General features: G+C 40.1%; 1 protein-coding gene across 1 annotated transcript in view; it reads right to left on the bottom strand.

Moving 5' to 3' along the window:
- LOC121954820 (attractin-like protein 1) overlaps positions 1-19,376 on the bottom strand; it is a 267,997-nt gene that overhangs the window by 151,574 nt on the left and 97,047 nt on the right. The window contains 2 exon segments of the mRNA XM_042502528.1: positions 8,108-8,160; positions 17,841-17,934. Coding sequence (XP_042358462.1) covers positions 8,108-8,160; positions 17,841-17,934 — 147 coding nt within the window.

Below are 19,376 nucleotides of genomic sequence, written 5' to 3'. Positions count from 1 at the left end.
CATTCCAAAATACTGCAGTTTTTTGCAGTGCTTTTGGCGTAAGATATTGACGCCAAAGGTGGCCTTTGATGTGCTGCTGGACGGCATCAGTTTGTGTTATGATACACAGCCGGACAGCCAGATGGCACCTGCCACAGCAGCGTGATATGCAGATGGGCAGAGCCGGTTAAAAACACAGCTGGTGCTTCAACAGCGGTGAACAGATCCAACAAACAGTGGACTTTGATGCAGCAGTCTGGTGTTCACTTCCCACCTGAATTTTTTTTTTTAAACACCTCGCAATATGCCTCCTTCCCCAAACTATCTGTGCCAGTATGTGCGTTTGTTGACATCAAAGTGTTGGCTTCCATGTGCTTCACAGTAGCAGCACACCCGGAAATAAAGAGCATAAAATCGAAAGAAACCTACAGCGTGATGTGCAGACGTTCACTGCAAAACTGCAATGTGTGACGATTTGGGATGAGAACGTGTTCGTCAATGTTCTGACAAACAACCGATTTGAATATTTAGGCATGAGGACTTGTTGACAGTATTTGTTAGTATGAGACAAATTCCTTGTTGGTTTTGCTTCTTCAGGATTGTTGCTGAAAATCAGAATAAAACAGCACCGGCTTCATTAACCCTTTGAAACCTGGCGAGACATCACTTTTCCTGTGCTGCGTTCAAATGCCTTTCACGAGTATTTAAACCTTTGAACATATTGAGCACATTGGTTTGATTTCTTTCAGAAAACGTGGAAAAAAGGCAATTAATTACTTGGCAAGAAATGTCATGCAATTAGCAAGAAATTAGATATATAAAAAATAAAAATAAAAACTCTATGCCTAATTATATCATAATTATATATGTTAAATTTTTAACAGAACAGAATTATTATAATTTTCAAACAATTTTCACGTCTTTCTATTTATGTTCCCTTTTTTTGTGCTAATTTTCAAGTAATTTCTGTACTAATTTCTTGCTAATTTTCGGGTCATTTCTTCATAAGTTGCTCACTGACTTCCTCCAATGTTTTTTGAAAGAAATGATAAACCTGTTGGGTTTCAAAGGGTTAATATCTGCAGTGTCACAAGCCTGTGGTAGACACACTGTTATATCAGATGCATTTGAAATACAATGTTTCTCTGCAGCAGGTTGGATCCAAACACACACACACACACAGTCTGTGACTCGTACAACGTTCATTGAGTCCGCTTACAACTGAACTGAACGTTTACACCAGAGGAAGAGAGAGAGAGAGGAGCAGACTACTAAACATGTCTGATTCAGAGCAGATGTCAAGAGGGCCGGACTCGTGATTTTCAGCTGTTCAGCGCTGAGTGCTTGTTTGTTTGGATAATGGCCTTCTATTCACCTTTAAGGAGTTTGAAGCGAGTGCTTAACCTCTGTCCCCGGTTCTTTCGGCTCTCTGTAAGTGGTTTGTGTCACGGCTGCTGCTCTCCAAAGCAGACGAGCCGTCAGTTACTGCCACATGGATGGAATAAATCCAGCCTGACGTGCTCTCCGGCGGCAGAGGAATATTGCTTTACAGAGGCAAACCATATATACGGTGATTACGGCACTTAAAGGAGGGAAGCTCACAGAGGTGTGACTCTGCGAGGACTTAAGGTTAGTAGGCTGATCCCGCACCTCCTCCGAAATCCAGAAAGTCTTTCAACAGACGCTCGCTGCAGTTTTTTTTAGTAGTTCCACCTCTCCTCGTTCGTTTACACGCAGGTCTTGGTATTATGTAACAGCGAATGTCTCACAAAGGCCGCTTGGAGAGCAGAGGGGAAAAGGGCAGGGGATTAAAATGAAACACATCTGCACCTTTCAACCTTAACTATCAAGGATCGACCACCAGCTGTACGCTAAGCACCAAACTGCTTTTTATGTGAATCATCACAAACACCTGCAGACTCAACTCAATAAGGCGAAGGAGTTTTCTGCAAATAATTGCAATAAATCAGCAGCTGGTTAAAAGCCGCATTTACACTGGCTTTTCAAGGCGGCAATATTAAACCATTATACCGCCTCGCCGTTTTGCTGGAAACGGAGGTGGTAACAGCCCCATGGGCCGACCATGACAATGTTTTGACAACATCTTTACACGTGCAACACCTCGCAGGAGATTTAAAAAGCAGCTGTTAGCATAGCGGCTAATTCAAAGCAAAAGATCGGCAGCTGTAAATGTACACAAACTGTGAAAACTGAGGTTCAGGCGCTCCTTCCCCTCTGAACGAGATCAGCCGTCATATAACAGAGATGGTGTTATTCCTTTGTTATTGTTTATATTTACTCCCCCACTTACTACGAAGAATAAAGAAACAAGCAGAGGAAAAGAGGCCGAGGGCTCTATGGATGTTTTATGGGCTGTTTTAGACAAATAAGCATCCAGGGAGAAAGACATTTTTATTGTTAATTTCTGCTGTTATGTGGTTTAATTTTTTTTGTGTCTACATATTTTTGGCCTATGATTACTGGAAGCTCCACCAGCAGACGGGCATTTTTGCCGTTAGATGGTGAAATGATTTCGCACAGCTGTGGCTGAATCACAGATGAGTGTTGGTGCGGCGCTGTCCGTGGTGCTGAAACAGGACGGAGGTACAGATAGACGGACGTCATTTAGCCTGCTTCTTTTTTGTGGTTCTAAACGGAAAATTTGTCCCTAATTCCTAATTTTCCGTCATTGTGGAAACCTGGCTGAAGGGACAAGACAAAGAAGTTACGAGAGACAGCGAGCATTAAAAATTGTCAACAGCTAACATCTAAACAACTCTGTATAAATATCACTCTGTTTGTGAATACAGCGCTGTTTTGGATTGTTTCATTAATTGTAACAGCTAGCAGCCATGCAGACCAATATGTTGCATACACTGTCTATTTCAATCAAAATGTAACATCCCCTTTTTAAATTGTTTTCGGGAGGACTGCAGAGTCGAGTCGTCATTACTTCAGACTGAAAAAGCAGAGACTAGAGAACAGGCAGGAAATATGAGTAGAAAATGTATTGTTTTTGCTTTTTTTAAAATTTGACAACTAAAACCACATCAGTTCTTAAAATGACAAGTCAAAAGAGTAGGTCTCTAAATATGGGAAACAGCTTATTTATTTAACTTTTTGGAATTTTTTGTTGCATTTATGCACTTTGTAATCTACATTAAAGTCTACATTGACCCTCCTGGACAACGCTGGCTCCTCAATTTCTCTCTCTGATCTTTGATAACTTTTCACCGTCTCTTCACATCAAAAGAAATCCACAGGTGGTGCAGATTTCTCAAACTTCTACTGTAAATCTGCCAGAATCCAGCGAGGACAGTGCTGCATCTCACAGACTCTGCATGCAGTTTCACGTCATGGAGATAAAGCTTTTTTTATCAGCTCCTTCCTTCCAATGACAATCAAGGCTAATATTGACCTCCACCGCAGTCAGCCCGAGGAAACAGACGGCTTTTAAATCTGGAATTTATACACACTATCTCCCTGCGTGCATTCATGTGTGTGTGCGCGTCTGAGTGTGCCTGCTCTTGTTCAAACAAAGCTAACTGGTTTCGTCGACAACAGAAGAGATAATGTCGCAATAATGACAGAACATGATGTTATCAAAAACATGTGAAACACACACAGCATTTCAGCTGCAGCCGTGGAGATGTCGAGGAGCCGAGCGCCGACAGCCAATCGGAGCCGCTCAGATCTGTGCTCGTGTGTCAGACTGCATGTATTTACATTATTGAAAGCCCTTCACAGCGCTGGGCAAGGGCACTGCATTAGTGCCATCTAGTGCCGCCAAACCTCAGTCCTGAATCCAGCAGACACAACAAACCCACACCATCAATGAACTGTGAAATAAACACACTTTAGGTGATCGTACAGGTTCACACTTATATTTCTGTCCTTTAAAATAAGCTGTTTATGTTCCCCTATGTTTGCTGGATTATTACAGATTACAGAAAATCAGACATGACGTTTTTAACTGACCACTGAACCAGCAAAACGGGGGAAATTTCCCCTCAGCAAAAGTCTGCTTGTGTGTTTCTTTCAAAGTCATGGAAAAAAGCTTGAGCAACAAAAGAAGATATTATCCAAAAATTTGCAAAAAATAAAATTAAAAAACCCTGAAATAAGTTAAAACATGAATAAATAAATAAATAAATAAATGGGAATAAGAACATAAAAAAGTGCTTAAAAACATATTTACAAACATACAAAAAAAAGTACTTACCTGAAAATAAGTAAATTAATAAATACACTAAAAAATGAAAAAAGGGGAAAATGGAGAAAAAAATAAAAAGAGCTTTAAAATCTTATAGTAATTCTGTAATATAACGTTATGTTAATATGATAATTATAAATGTTTTTTCCCCTATTCTTTTTTTACCCTAAATTAAAAATAAATTTCCATTAATTTCTTGCAGTTTGTGGAACATTTCTTATGAAATCTGTCATCAAAGGTTTGAATACCCACGCTCCAAGTTTCAAAGCGTAAAAATAAAAATAAAATGCATTTTAAGACAAAGCTTTGCAGCAGTAAAGGTGAACCCATGTGCCCGTCTTCAGTTGCACTCTTGAAGAAAAGTTGTTCTTGTGATCAAAGACATATTTGAGGTGACCGGTGCAATCAGTGGCCTGACTCCTCTGATTGCTGTATCCTCTGGAGCCTCCCTCACCGAAACAATGATAGCTCCACTCGGGCTGGAGGGCTATTGACATTGACAGGACTCGAACTGTACTCTGCTGCGTTATAATATTAAAACTGATGATGGCAATTTGTCGACTGAGTGTGTGTGTGTTTGTGTGTGTGCGTATTTGTGAAAAAGAGAGTGAGAGAGCGTGTGCTTGTGTGCCAAAAACATCTGTTTTGGCCTCTCCTCCTTTGTCTGCCCTTTAAGAGGAAAACCAGCAATTTGTTGCAAATGAGCTAAGTCAATGTGATCCCTGCTAACATCTGGAAACAGGAAAACAACTCCTGAACACACACACGCTTTCTCTCTTAGTCTCCCCTCTCATGCTCGACCCCAATAAGTGAGAGCAACGATAACCCTGTCCTCATCCTCTGTAGGCGTAAAACAGAAATGTTTTCCGCACGAGGAGCTTGTCATGGTCACGCAGTTATTTCAAGGTCAAGAATGAACTCTCAACCTCAGAATCCTCTCTGAAAAAACAAGCAGTAAAACCATTATTTGTGCAGCCAGACTTCTCAGAGAGGAGGCTGAGGTGAAAGGTGGGTGCTCAGCACGGAGAGCGTGACTCGAGCACCGGAGAGTAAAGTATGCATGCTATCTCCTCCCAGCAGTCTGTTACTTTTCCCTGACTTTAATAAACAAGTTTAGTTGCTCAAATTCAATCAAAACCTAATTTGAGAGAGAATTTAAGATGAGAAAATGTGCCAAATTAAGTTAAAAAATGTTCTTTTAATCCTTTGAAACTCAAATTGGCTTGAGTGTTTTCAAAAACATGGAAAGAAATAAATAAGGCATTATCCAAAAATAAGCAAAAACTAGGAATAAAAAAGTATAAGAAACTCACATAAAAATAAGTAAATTAATAAATTAATAAAAAAAAAAAAAAAAAAAAAAATTCGACATTCTCCCCAAACTTTTTAAAAATACATTTCTACTAATTTTTGGAAATTTAGCAAGAGTCTGGCAAAAGTAGTATTGAATGACTGCTGTCATGTTTTTGGCTGATGGAGTAAATGTTCTTGCTGTCTTTTATGATTTTAACTCTGTAAAGGATGCTGTGCTGGTGTAAGCCCGCTACAGCTGGCTGCCTTTAGCCACTATTTTCTACCTGCCAGGTTAACCGTTCCCAGAGGTGTGAGGAACGCTGTTAAAAATCTGGGTCATGGCTGATAAAAAACAAAAAACATAGAGAAGTTGAACTCGTTTAAGGTTTGACAGTTTGACTCCGCTCATCCAGACTGTTGATTCATGTTTCTCTGAGATTTCATTTACTATTATTTTCTTATGTTATCAATAGCAAAGGTAAACAGTGCAAGTTACAGGCATTTGTGCTCGTTGGTAGTCTTTGCCTCCAGTTGTCTGCCCTCCATCTGGACAACATGCCGATGTATGACATCATATCATGCAAAGAAGATATTGGAAACTTCTGCAAACCATCCTGCTAGTTTTGCTCCACCTTTAGACGGTAAAATAAGTCAAAATCAGAGGCAACATGAGGCCCGTCTCTGCCTGATCTGAAGCGTCTGAACTGTCCACATGATGGATTTCAGTTCACGTCTGGGTCTCAAAGAAAGCTAAAAATGCTCGATTTACTGAAAGTCGGCATCCCAAAATAGCTGCAATGTACCTTATGTATGAGATCTCTGAGACCTCCTGTAATCGGAAAGCGAATGCAAACATACGTGTGTGTAATGTCTGTTTGTGTGTTTGGACACTCGACCGTGTCCATCTATAACTGAGTAGTTCCCAGTGTGTCACAAACTTTCATGTCTCTGCCAAAAACAGCGCTGCGGTGGTGTCAAACCCTCCTCAAAGCTCCTAAACTGCACACAGATTTTTTTATTTTTCTATCCATTTCCATCTGCTAAGCCGGGGTCAGGTCGAGGGGGCAGCAGGCTGAGCAATGTACTCCAGACGTCCCTCTCCCCCGCAACGCCCTCCGGCTCCTCCTGGGGGAGGCCAGATGAGATATATAATCCCTCCGGCGTGTTCTGGGTCTGCCCCGGGCCAAACTACCAGCTGGAGGTGACCTGAACACCTCTAACGGGGGGCGCTCAGGAGGCATCCGGATCAGATGCCCGAACCACCTCATGTGGCCCTTTTCAAACGCACGGCAGCAGCTCTACTCGGAGCTCCCTCCTGATATCTGAGCTCCTGACCCCATCTCTAAAGCCGAGCCCAGACCCCGCGGAGGAAACTCATCTCGGCCGCTTGTATCCGCGATCTCATTCTTTGGGTCACTCCCCAAAAGCTCGTGTCCGCAGCTGAGGGTTGGCAAACTGCATTTCCATGTCACGTTCCCTTCTACCCTCACTCGTGAACAAGACCCCGAGATACTTGAACTCCTTTGCTTGGGGCAGTAACTCTCTCCCGTCCATATTTTTAAATATATTTTGGCATAAATATGAATGTATGACACTCATGGATCAAGCAGAAAGCTGGGTTATACTGCAGAGGTGAATTAACCCTTTAAAACCCCAACAAATCCCATGATTTTGAAAGAAACCATGAGAAAAGGGTAATATGCAGCTGAAGGAGAAATTTACAAAATTACAATATTTGGGTTTTGTTTGTTAAAAAGGAAAACTTAAAGAAAGTGATATGCAATTAAGAGAATCTTAAACATAATTTACTAGGCATTTTCCTTCTTTTTTATTGATAATATTTAATAATCGATTAATGGTCACCATGACTTTTTTTTGTTTATTTTTTCGAGTTTGTGGTGCATTTTTTATCAAGTTGTTCATTATGTTTTTCCCCGCATTTTTAGAAGAAATCAAACCAGTTTTCTTGGTTTTCAGAAGTTTAAATTCTAATAAAATGTGTCTTAATACATAAAAAAAATAAATAAATAAATTTGCATTCAAATACTTAAAGACAACCAGAAAGTAAACGCTAGAAAAAAACAATAATGTTTTAAGCCCTAATTTAAACGAGTTAACAGTTACAGCAGATCTCAGGTATTTAGGGACCTGAGGGGTCGTTGTCCTTCTGAAGTGGTCGAATATCGCCGCTCGGTCAGTGATGTCATATACGGATCTGGAAAGTTCCTAAAGAAAAAACCGTGGATGGGTTTGAATGTTGAGCTGAACCATATTTGTTTTGTTTTTTTAACCTAACCACGTGCTTTTGTTGCACAAGGAAATAAAAGTAAATAAAAGGTGTTTTAATGACACTAAACATTTATTTTGAAAGAGACTGTTTGCATCTAACTGCACATTTCCCCCTGGAAACGGCGCTGTATTTAGAAATGACTCAATGCATTTAACGGGCGTAAATTGTCACGCTGTCTCAAAACGTCAGAAACAGGAAGTTACCGAGCGCATCACATGTAGACATGAACGCCACTGATCAAGCAGCAATATTTGAGACTTTAGTTGTTTGTGTGTGTGTGTATGTGTGTGTGTGTGTGTGTGACTCAGGTGTGGTAACGAGAAGATACTCACAATAACAGGTTCCTCTGAGAGGGTTGCCAAGGTAACGGTTCTCTGAGTCACATCTGGAACGGCACAGGAAAGGAGCGACAGGCGGAGAGGGGAAGACAAAGCAGAAGAAAAGAGAAGAAGAGAAGAAGAACAAAGGCATTAGCATTCAGCAAGGGTTTAGTTTTTACAAAGACACGTTTTTGTGTTAGTGTGTGTGGTTGTGTGTGTGGTTGTGTGTGTGCCAGGTGGGCACTTGCTGCAGGTATTGTCTTCCCCCAGCTCTTTGCGAGGTGATTTCCCTCGACAGTCCTGTCTAGTCAGAGCTGCTCTCTTTATCCCCAGGGGGCCGACACACACACACACACACACACACACACACACACACACACACAGATCTCAGGCAACCACAGCAGCATCAGAGAGTCGCCTGCTAAAACATGTGGACAGGGTGAAATATGTTGATGAATTTTGGCTGATATCACAAAAAATGATCAACTTTGTTTTCGTCTTCGGTCTGACAGACTGTTGTAACTTCAAAACAACGCCTTGAAAATACCATTGTCAATACCATGGGGAAGAATCGAGATTACGGGCATACAATTATGATTATTTTTAATTAAAAGATAAATATCGCCCGGCAGTAACATGACAAAGGCAACTTTTCTTTTCTTTAATAAGTGAAAACAGCAGAATGTCTTTAATGATATTATTTTGTGGTTTTGTCTTTGTCTGCAGTTTCAGAAGTTTCAGAAGTTTGACACTGCCGCCACTTTTACCGATTTCCATCGGATAAGGTGATCTGCCTAGTCTCCAGAGGCCAACATACAGAATTTTGGAAAAAGTGGAAAATGTTTATTTCCCCGACCACTCTTTCTTTGTTTAGAAAGATCTATTCAACTCTTTAATTTTATCTTTTATTTATCTCAAATGCAAAACACTCCATTGTCTATTCCTTTCTTATTTCTACAAGGTAAAAATAAAAGAAATAAAGAAAAAATGTCAAAAAATGAATAAATAAATATTACATACTGCTCACGCCCAGTAGCTGCAGTAGCAATTCAGATCCAATTTAATTTGTTTTGTATGCATTTCTTTTATTCAGATGTCTTCGGATTGACATAAATCACCGCCGACTGGTGGAAAACAAAGTGGGAAACATACTGGAAATACTTTTGACAACAGAGTGAAACACCATGGCATATTTCAGTTTAAATGCATTAACGGCTGTCATTGTGGACATTTTCCAAAAAAAAAAAAGTCTATCAGGCCCTGACAGTCACTCGTCAAAAACAATCTACTCTCTTTTTTATCTGAATTTCATTCTGACATTTCAGCCATTCTTCAGTCATTCACTGTGACCACGTAAAGGTTGATTATCTTTTAAAAAGACACTCGCGTGTTGATGGACAGTAATTGGCTGTGGCTGAGTGTTGTGACCTTTCAGTTGAGGAAAAGTCTCTAATGACCAGTAAGCTCCGCCGAAACACAATTAGGTAAAGAACAGATTGATTTTTCCAGAAGAAATGTAATGAATTTTTCAAAATACATGATGGGATTTGCATGGGTTTCAAAGGGCCTTGTGATCCGAGAGCATAAAGGCTTTTCAGGATAATGTAAATTCTAACATTCGGCAGAAAGTAATTAAAGAAAAATATCAGGGTTAAAGGTTTTTTTTCCCTGAGTTATCATCATGAAATGATGTACATGCTTTTGAGGCTATTAAGGTGTCAAGACGGATGACGTGTAACTGAAGTGCAGAAATTCTTGCCTGGCAGCAGAGGACAAAAAAGCGAGTTATTAAACTTCCACTGCTAAGAAATGTTAAAAAATGTGGTGAGCGGACTGGATGTAATTGTTATTATAATGTCAAGGCTTTTAATGTGTCTTAAAAGAGCCGTTGCAGCACCGTGACGGAGCGGTTTACGTCTTTTTTCCTCTGTACGTGCGTGGTGACAGTGACTCTGTGAGACGGACACTTAACCTGCTCTGCTTAGGGGCCACGTTGAAAAATGCCAGGAGGCCAGGGGCCAGTCGCAGCAGTACATACTCGTTTGTAGAATTTTAGGACATTTCTGGGATGTTAAGGCATTACTGAGAAGTCAGTACATTTTCCAGATTTGAGGACTTTTCTAGGATTTTAGGACACTTTAAAGAATTTTAGGACATTTCTATGATTTTAAGACATTTAAAGATATTTTTCAAATTTTAGGATAATTTTATGAATATTGGACTTTTTGGTATTTTAGGACATTTGTAGGAATTAAGACATTTACAGTTTTTTTTAACTTTTCTAGAATTTTAGGACATCCCTTGGACATTTCTAGGATTTTAGGATATTTCTCTTTTTCAATGACATTTGAGGATTTTAAGACATTTCTTGGATTTTATGACGTCTATGATTTCACGACATTTCCTCTGATTTTAGGACATTTCTCTTATTTTAGGTTGTTTCTAGGATTTAACGATATATGGGGCTTAGCTAGGACCTCTGTCGCGGTGTGTGGGGGATCCTCCACTGACACTTTTTTTGATAAACGAGCTCTATTCCGATGCTGTTTTATGCACTCTGGCACTTCATGTACACTAAAAGTAATAAACCACTCCCAGTGTGAATCACTCTGTGTTTATTGTGAATCAGACAATGGTTGGGGGGCCAGATTTGGCCCCTGAGCTGTAAGTTGAGTATCACTGCTCTATGACATTTATCTGGAAAACCTTTAGGAGAAACACAAAAGTGTTGTTTATGGGCAGTGCAAAAGCTGATCTGAAGTTCTGTATCATGGCCATTAAAAAAAAAAAAAGAAAAAAAGAAAAATGCTGGTTATCAAAACCATTTGCAGATATTTGACGAGCTTTACTAAATATGGACAGTAAACACAGCTTTACTGGTTCAAAAAGAAAGAGCGAAAGGATGATGAACCAGTGAACAAGAGGGCAGTTGAGGTTTACAGCCGCAGTGTTTGTGAATTCGCTCGTAGTGCTGCAGCAGGTCACAGAGCAGCGCCGGATACTGAATATTTCATTCCTCTGTAAACCACCAGCCAAGGACGAGGCCTTAAACCACGACCGCCTCACTGAGCCTGAATCCTGAATCAGGAGTTTAGAACAATAAAACAAATAAAAAAGCAGGATGATACTTTTAGGGCTAATAGTAGCGTGTGAATCAGCTTAAGAGACCACTTGACATTTAGACCAATGTGCTCCAAATAACTGAGATTTTTGCTGAACTGAGGGATGGTCCTTTACAAGAAGCTGAATGTGCGGATATTTTATTTCATTTTGGCAGCGCTCAGAGATTCACGGGTGTCTTACTGGGTGTCATCTGCAGGAAAGAGAGGAGAAGAGAAAGGAAGAAAGAAAGAAGGAGCTAAGTCAAAAAGTAAAATTTGAAGAAAGAGGCTTTTGCCACCAAATGTAGCTTTTATATGCAGGTTTTTAAAACACCGGAAAACCTGCTTAAATAAGATATAGACATCTTTTCAATTGCCAGTACACCAGAGCTGTGTACAGAGCCCTGCAGCAGACGAGTTTTTTGTCCTGGTGTGTCACATCTGACATCACACCCAGTCATTAGTATAAAGGAGAAAACAGCATGGAGGCCAGTGAAAATGTTAAAGCGGTTGCTTCTTTGTTTGTCTTTCTGACTGACTTTGATCAATGTTAGGAGCGCTCTTTGGCAGACACAGTATTTTGTGAAGGCACATCCAATTCATTTAACCCTTTGAAATTGGATGGATTTCTTTCCAAAAACATTGTAAGAAGGCAGTGAGCAACGAAACCAAAAATTAGCAAACATTTGTAAAAAAGTACAAGAAATTATGTGAAAATTAGTGAAAAAAAAAATTGTTAAAAAACAACATAGTTTTTTATACTTTTTTCACCTTGCTTTTAAAAAATCTAATAATTTATCTAACTAATAATAATATATATCACACAAATTTGTTCAGGATTCAGAGATTAAATACTTGCAGCACAAGAAAAGTGACTTGACATCAGGTTTTGAAGGGGTTAATTAAATAAAATTACAGGTTCACCCTGGCGTTGTATCATTGAGTCATTTTAACACAAGTGTTAATGCTCATTGTTATTTTCACCATTACATACAAAAGCCAGATATTAGCACATTAGGACTTTTTGGAAAGACTTTTCCATTTTTAGTGAGGTCTAAGATGACAAAAAACAAAAACAAAGCTAGTCATGCAGCTCACAAGCTAACTATCTCCTGATATACCCCTGACCGTGTCCTGATGCTGGCCAAATAAAAGTTTATACATTTATGTATATGCAGAGGATAAGCTGACTTGCAGGCTATGTAGGAGACGAGGACAAGCTATTTTCTCTCTCGGGGGACACTAAAGTCCTGGACGCAGAGCTCCAACAAAAAGGGGACGGACACTTAAGCTGCTTACAACGGCCTAATGGGGACGAGATAAGGGCCACACAGGACTGGACTGCCTCATCACTTAAAACACAATCTGACTCAGCTGCACGCACACACACACACACACACACACACACACACACACACACACACACACACACACACACACACGAGTGACAAGTATTTTTGCTCGGCTTGCTGTTCCTGGAAACCCTTGCAAAGATGAACAAATTGGAGATTAAAGGTCACGATGATATTGGTCCTGCTTGTGTGTGTGTGTGTGTGCGTGTGTGTGCGCGTGTGTCATTTATTCCAGCGGTATGAAGGTGTTTCAACCGCCGAGACGTTTATATGAAAACGAATCAGTGTGCAGTTAGTATAACAGAAAACTCTACCTTGTTAAGCAACATTAAAAATGACAAACATTCACACACAAACACTCTCCAGTCAAGTACAGTAAAAGATGCAAATTAACAGTCAATTAGTGGAGCTCGCTACATTCGGAGAGGAGGCCAATTAAAGCTAAATTAACACAATCAAACCGTCAGTCAGACGATGCAACCAGACAGAAAACAGGCAGAAATAAAGCAGAGACCTGTTAATGTTAAAGTAACCCACAGTAAAAATAACATAAAGTCCACGCAGGTTAAACTTTTAATAGATTATTAATGAATGTTGTAAAATCCAAACTGTAAACACACTCAAATAGCAGGAGAACAGCTGGCGAACCTTTTCCACAGAGTATCTGTAGCTCAGCTACAGAACGTGTTTCAGCAGTCTAAACCTGCAACGTTCACACTCTGGACTACACGCAACAGCTGTTACTATTCACACATTCTCACCGGCTTTAGATGTGATGTGCTGTAAGAGTCATTTCCGCTCTGCTGGCGGCAGAGCTGCAGGACGCTGACGGGACGTCCGACACTGTGGTCCGGTGAGATTTATCTCAACATCGACAGATATTGATGAGAAATGTCCCATCTTTACTGACTCGGGTGTTAATGTCAGAACCCATCGGCTACCAGCAGGACTTTCTAGGATTTAACTCTTAAAACCTGAATCAAAATCAGTGTCTGTTTAGTAAGATTTTTTTGTTTGTTTGTCTCCTGGCTTGGGGATGGGCAACTTTAAATCAATTTGTTATTGTTTTTACTATTTTTTATTATTCATTATTTTTACAGATTTCTAATGATTTTTTTTCTTTTTAGAATTGTTGCTGATTTTTACTTTTTTCTCAATTTTTTGGATTTTTTTTTCTTTTAAAATTTGTGGTGATTTTAACAAAGTTTTGATGATTTATTTTTCTTTAATTTTTTTGGGGGGGGGGGGGTTATATCGCTTTTAATGGACAGGACAGTTTATAAGTGAAAAGAGGAGAGAGAGAGGGGGCGACATGTAGCAGAAGGTCAAGGCTGGAATCGAACCCGCGCCCGCTGCAGCAACCTCTATATATGTGGCGCCACTCTATCCACTGAGCCACCAGGTGCCCCATTCTTTGGGGATTTTTGTTGTGACTTTAACCATTATTGTTTTTTTCTTTTAAAATTTTTGGTGATTTAAAAAAAATATAATGACAATTTCGGGTGATTTTCTCATCAGTAAGTCTGATTCTGGGCTGATTCTAGCGTAGCCAGCAGATATCAGCAGACCTGTCGCCAGAAGAAAATGTTGGTATTGTATATTTCTGCAAACCATGAATATGTTATATTTGCACGTTTCATATGTATCATATCGAGCGATGCAGTCGAGCAGAGAACAAAACCATATCTTCACAATCATAGCCACGTAACGACACACACAAAAGAAGCAAGAAAGGGGAAAAAAATGCTTTACCTCCTGGCCTCATTAACTCTGACTCTCAGCGTTTGTGATTTTTCACAGAACACACACACTCAAAGAAGCAGCCACACACCTGACGTAACCCGGGGGACGCTTACCGTCCGCTCCTGGGGGGGAAATTGCTCGTTCATAATCAAAACGACAAACAAATGGCCCTCTACTTGGCATGCCATTTTGGAGTGACTCAAGCAAAACAAACAGCGGTGTGACAGAGAGACATTTAGAGAGAGACGGAGAGGGTGTCAGAGCAAATCAAAGGTGAAAGCGACTGCAGCACAGTGGCTTAGAGACGCACAAGTGAACACACACAAACACTCGGCCTCTGAGGAGGCTCCTCCAGAATAATGAAATATTGGTGTGCGATGAAAAGAACGTTACGCTCAAAAAAAGTGACAGAAATGCCAAATGAACGGCCAATTCAGCATGAACTCGGACTCGACCGCAGCTGGGTTTTGTTCCAGATTTGCCAGTATGTAACCAGTGTGACAATCAGACTGAATGGCCATCGCATTTTAATCCCTTGCTCAGTCTGACAAACGTTATTGCAGCCTAATCGCCGGAAAAACGTTGGCACCGCACGTTTCTGCAAACCACAGATAAGTTACGTTTGTATCTTAAGTTATTACATGTAACTGATATGTTGAAACTTGTGCATTTCAGTTATATTGGAGTTAAAGTGTGGCACAAAAAACACTTGTTACTGTTAGGAAAATAACATTTGCTCGATTTCTGCACACAATATGTATATTGTAATATGGAAATATGTAAATTATGTGTTTTATGTCCGTTGCACTTTTATCTTAGCTCATAACATTGTTTTATTTATTGTATTTGTATTTTTCTTTGTATATTCTTTTGCACTGTGTGAAGCACTTAGTAACCTTGTTTAGATAAGTGCTATACAAATAAAGCTTATTATTATCATTACTATCCTTATCATTATTATTGTTATTATTATTGTTTTTATTATTATTATTATGGATTATTATTATTATTATAAGGAAAATTCATGAACTTTCAAGGACTTTTTCAAGCACTCACTTTAATTTTAAAGGATGGCGTTTTTTCTCCAGACCCACCTGTTGCTAGAAAATTGTGTAAAGTCATAAATGGAACATGCTGCAAGCGCCTAAAATCAACTTATTATTGATTAAGTGCTGCTTATTTACTGCTGAATTACAGCTCAAAACCTGTGCTAACAGCTTCGTTGTAAGTGCTTTGGAGGCGAGCAAAACATCCCGGTGTCAACTATTTGTCGTGTTTGCCTAATGGAAACACATCAATTTCAGAAAATAGATTTATCCCAAAAAAGTTTTTACTCTCGCATGAGGTGGCATTTCAGGTAATTTGAAAAAGCCATATTTTGCAAAACAGCAATGGAAATATTTGTTTGTCTTTTCTAGGTCACATGATGATATGTCTATGTGCTTGTCAGCAGGAACTGGCTCCCATGATGCAGCAGGAGCTACAAGAGCTGTTATTGCATCACATAACTGAGAAAGTTGAGCGGATTATCCCGAAGTTATAAATCCACAATTCCTCTGTGAAATCGTGGACTATCAGCTCCCAGAAATCCCTCATACATGGCCGCTCCCACATATAACAGGCTCTATTATCACTCACATAACACGCCTACGTGGCCTTGGATTGGAAATATTGACGGCTAGTTCGGTGGCTGCAATAGAAATAAAGCTGCTAATGTTTTGAACATCCATCACCATGGTTACTGGGATGTTATCACCAGAGGAGAAGGCGCAGAACATCACTAAAGGAAACACAGGCATCTCGCAAATGTGTTTCATCATCATGTCAAAAATATCTCTATGTTTTTGTGAAAATGTGAAACGAAAACCAATAGTGTCTCAAAGGAATACTCTCAAGAAAAATACTGTGACACAAACTGTGATCAAAGCTGACAGTAAACATGTGGAGAGTCTTTTAGTGTGAGCTCATTTTGACGTCAGGAGCTGAGCCGAACTTTAGGGTCATTTCGGGGTTATGTGGAGGTTAGTGGTGAAAGTTTACGTTAAGGGTCCAAACATTTACATAATTGGTAGCAGATATAACTGTGTGTCTCTGTGTGTTAGTAAGGGGCACATGTGAAGGGGGCATAGCTCTAAAATCTGACTTGTAACTCTAGACAAATGAGTTTCATGGTTTGAAGGAACGTGACGCTCTCTATCAGTTTCAACACGCCTCAAAGTGAAGACGACAGATATCGTTATCAGTGAATATGACTAACAGATTAAACAGGTGGCTTAACATTCAACTGCTTTTAGCATTAATAATAACAATATTTGTGCAGCTTTTTCTCCCAGTTGGTTGAATTTTCTGTAAATAAAAGAAACTAATCAAACACAGAAACAAAATAATCAGCTGTGATGAAGCAAAATGACAGTAAAAAAACATGCCTGAGTCTAAATAAACACATTACCAATTGTACCAGCGCATAACAGCTGCAATTACAAGCACAAAGCGAGTTTATGAAACATCAAACGCACACGCACACGCACACATATGCACACGCACACACTGTGGTATTTATTACAATAACACATGAAACATGCTTCAGTATCACAGTTGACAGACATGAAATGTGTCTCACTGCTTCAGTTCTCTTGTCTTGTCATACTGTATGTTCCTTTTTCTCACACACACACACACACACACACACACACACACACACACACACACACACACACACACACACAGTGTACTCTGTTTCTGCTCTCTAGCCTCGCCTGTTAGATTTATCGATGCAGCACTTTTCAGTCTGTCTCTGTGGTGTGTTGGTTCGCCAAGCCATTTAAGATATTGTAGTTCTGCAGCGGCTGAGTCTGGCACAGTCAGGGGAAAACACACACACACACACACACACGCACACACACACACACGCACGCACACACACACGCACGCACGCGCACGCGCACGCACACACACACACAGGGACACACACACACTTTGTTCTTCATTGTTCTTTCTATCATTGTGAAAACAAAAGAAAATATCACACTTCTCTAAACCCTAAACCCCCAAAAATTCAAATTAACCAAAAACTTGTTTTAAAAAACCCAACAATGACCTCTGAGCCTGCTAATAACGCAGTTTTTTTGAAACAGTTACAAACATAATCCAAAGAGTGACATCAAGGGTTCCCACACATCTTCAATAACGTCCAAAAACTAAATAAATTTCAAAACTTTTCTTTGAGTTTTGCCGTGATCATCCGGCACCACTAGTCCAGCGGTTTTCAAACATGTAACATGACACATGTGCCTCTTCTGCCTAAACATAACCATCTGTGACTTTGGTGCCTGATCCTAACCACCATGACTGTCCGCACTGTTGTGTAAACAAAGACCGTTCTGCTTCATCCCACCACATGTGAACCTGACATCACGGTAACGGCATTTCGGTGCATCGGCAGCTGAAGGATACCTGAAGCGTTACAGGTCGATGCAGACAGACAGAGCGGCACCATGTGACGAGCTATGAACGAGAACGAGCTGAACGGTCACATGATCGTGTACTCACAGCTGACACTGGTCTCCCTTGATGCCCTTGGTGGTACAGAAGCACTTCCCCGTGTTGACGTGGCACACGTTGGCGTGGCTGTTACACTTGCATGCTGCAGAGAAAAGACAATGGAAGGAGACAAAGATGTGTCAAGTTTTTATTTTTGAAATCTCAAAGTAAAATCTGTGATGATTTTCTGAACATTTTCTCAAAGACAACTTGTGCAACAACTGCTTCGATTCCTTTGAGCGAGAAAGTACTGCAGTGGCACCGCTCGGCATCCAAAACCCGCATACCATCCATAAACACAATAATTCTTTGTATGCAGACAAAGTCAGTGCGAGGAGGGGAAGCGAGATAGAGGAGAGTGAGTGGGGGAGAGAAGGACGGTGCTGAAAAGGTGGAGACAGAAGCAGAGATGTAGACAGAGCGGAGGACCGTGAGAATGGGAGTAAGAGATGTAGAAAAGGATAAATCAGTCATTTTCCGAGAAACACCGCAGCACGTTGTGGCTCTGAGTCATCCCACTCCGCACTAATGGGTGTTAAGTTCCTGATTGAAATGTTTTCTCTTGTTTCTCTGCTCTGAGGAGAGACTGAACTCTATGCACTTTTACCTAATACAACATTAAAAAGTAGCATTACTTAAACAACAATGCATTTCCTTTAAAAACTGTTTGAATGCAAAGTTGTTTCTGGGCAACAAAAGTCACCAGTGAACTATTTTACAGCATTTTTTAGTGAATCTAAGTGCCTATTAAATGGAATATTTAAGGGATGATTTCAGTCACAGCAATTGTTCCTACCGTTCATACCGGACATCAGACAACACTTCAGAAACGTATGATGTAATACAAAATCAACAGTTGTCTTTTCAACACAATGGCTAGAAAAAAAATGTTGGCTTTAGCCCGTTTCACATGGGACAGTATAATGAGAGGACCTCAGGTAATTTATAATCACAGTGGGGAAAGTCTGTGGTTTTAATCCTGTGCAAATCAGCCATGTCTGAAATTTGTGCAGTAAAGATTTCAGGGCAAATTACCTGAGATATTTCGGCAAACAAAGAGGTGGTAAAATATTAGCTCCATGCAAATCTGCATTTCTGAGATTTTCTGGTGTTTTGGGGTTGTTTTATGTTTTTTCTCCTCTGTCATGTGCAAACCTTACTCTGGTGCAGACACTCTGCACATGCCTTTAGTCACTGTGCTGCCCTCCCTCTGTTTATAGATAGGGACTATTCGCTATTTATAAGGGGGGGAGGGGTGCTGCAAAATGGTTCAGGCATTTTTTTTTAAACGTAAGCACTGAGGAGGGACTTGTGTTTTTAATTTTGGCTTAGATGAGGGACATGCGACTTAAAAAATTTTATTTATTTTGAATAGAAAAAATCACACCCCAGCCACCCCCTCCTCTGATAAACAAAGAGCAGTCCCACAACACTGGCACAGAAGCTAAGTGATGTCTCCCCCAGTGCTTGTATACTGGGACAAGGACAGTGGTCCACTTAAATGGTGTATTTGAGCTGTAACAGTAACTAAACTGTGCATGTACA

The sequence above is a fragment of the Plectropomus leopardus genome, chromosome 15 (assembly GCF_008729295.1).
Source record: "Plectropomus leopardus isolate mb chromosome 15, YSFRI_Pleo_2.0, whole genome shotgun sequence".
Lineage (NCBI taxonomy): Eukaryota > Metazoa > Chordata > Actinopteri > Perciformes > Serranidae > Plectropomus > Plectropomus leopardus.
This window is presented reverse-complemented; position numbering and strand designations above follow the sequence as displayed.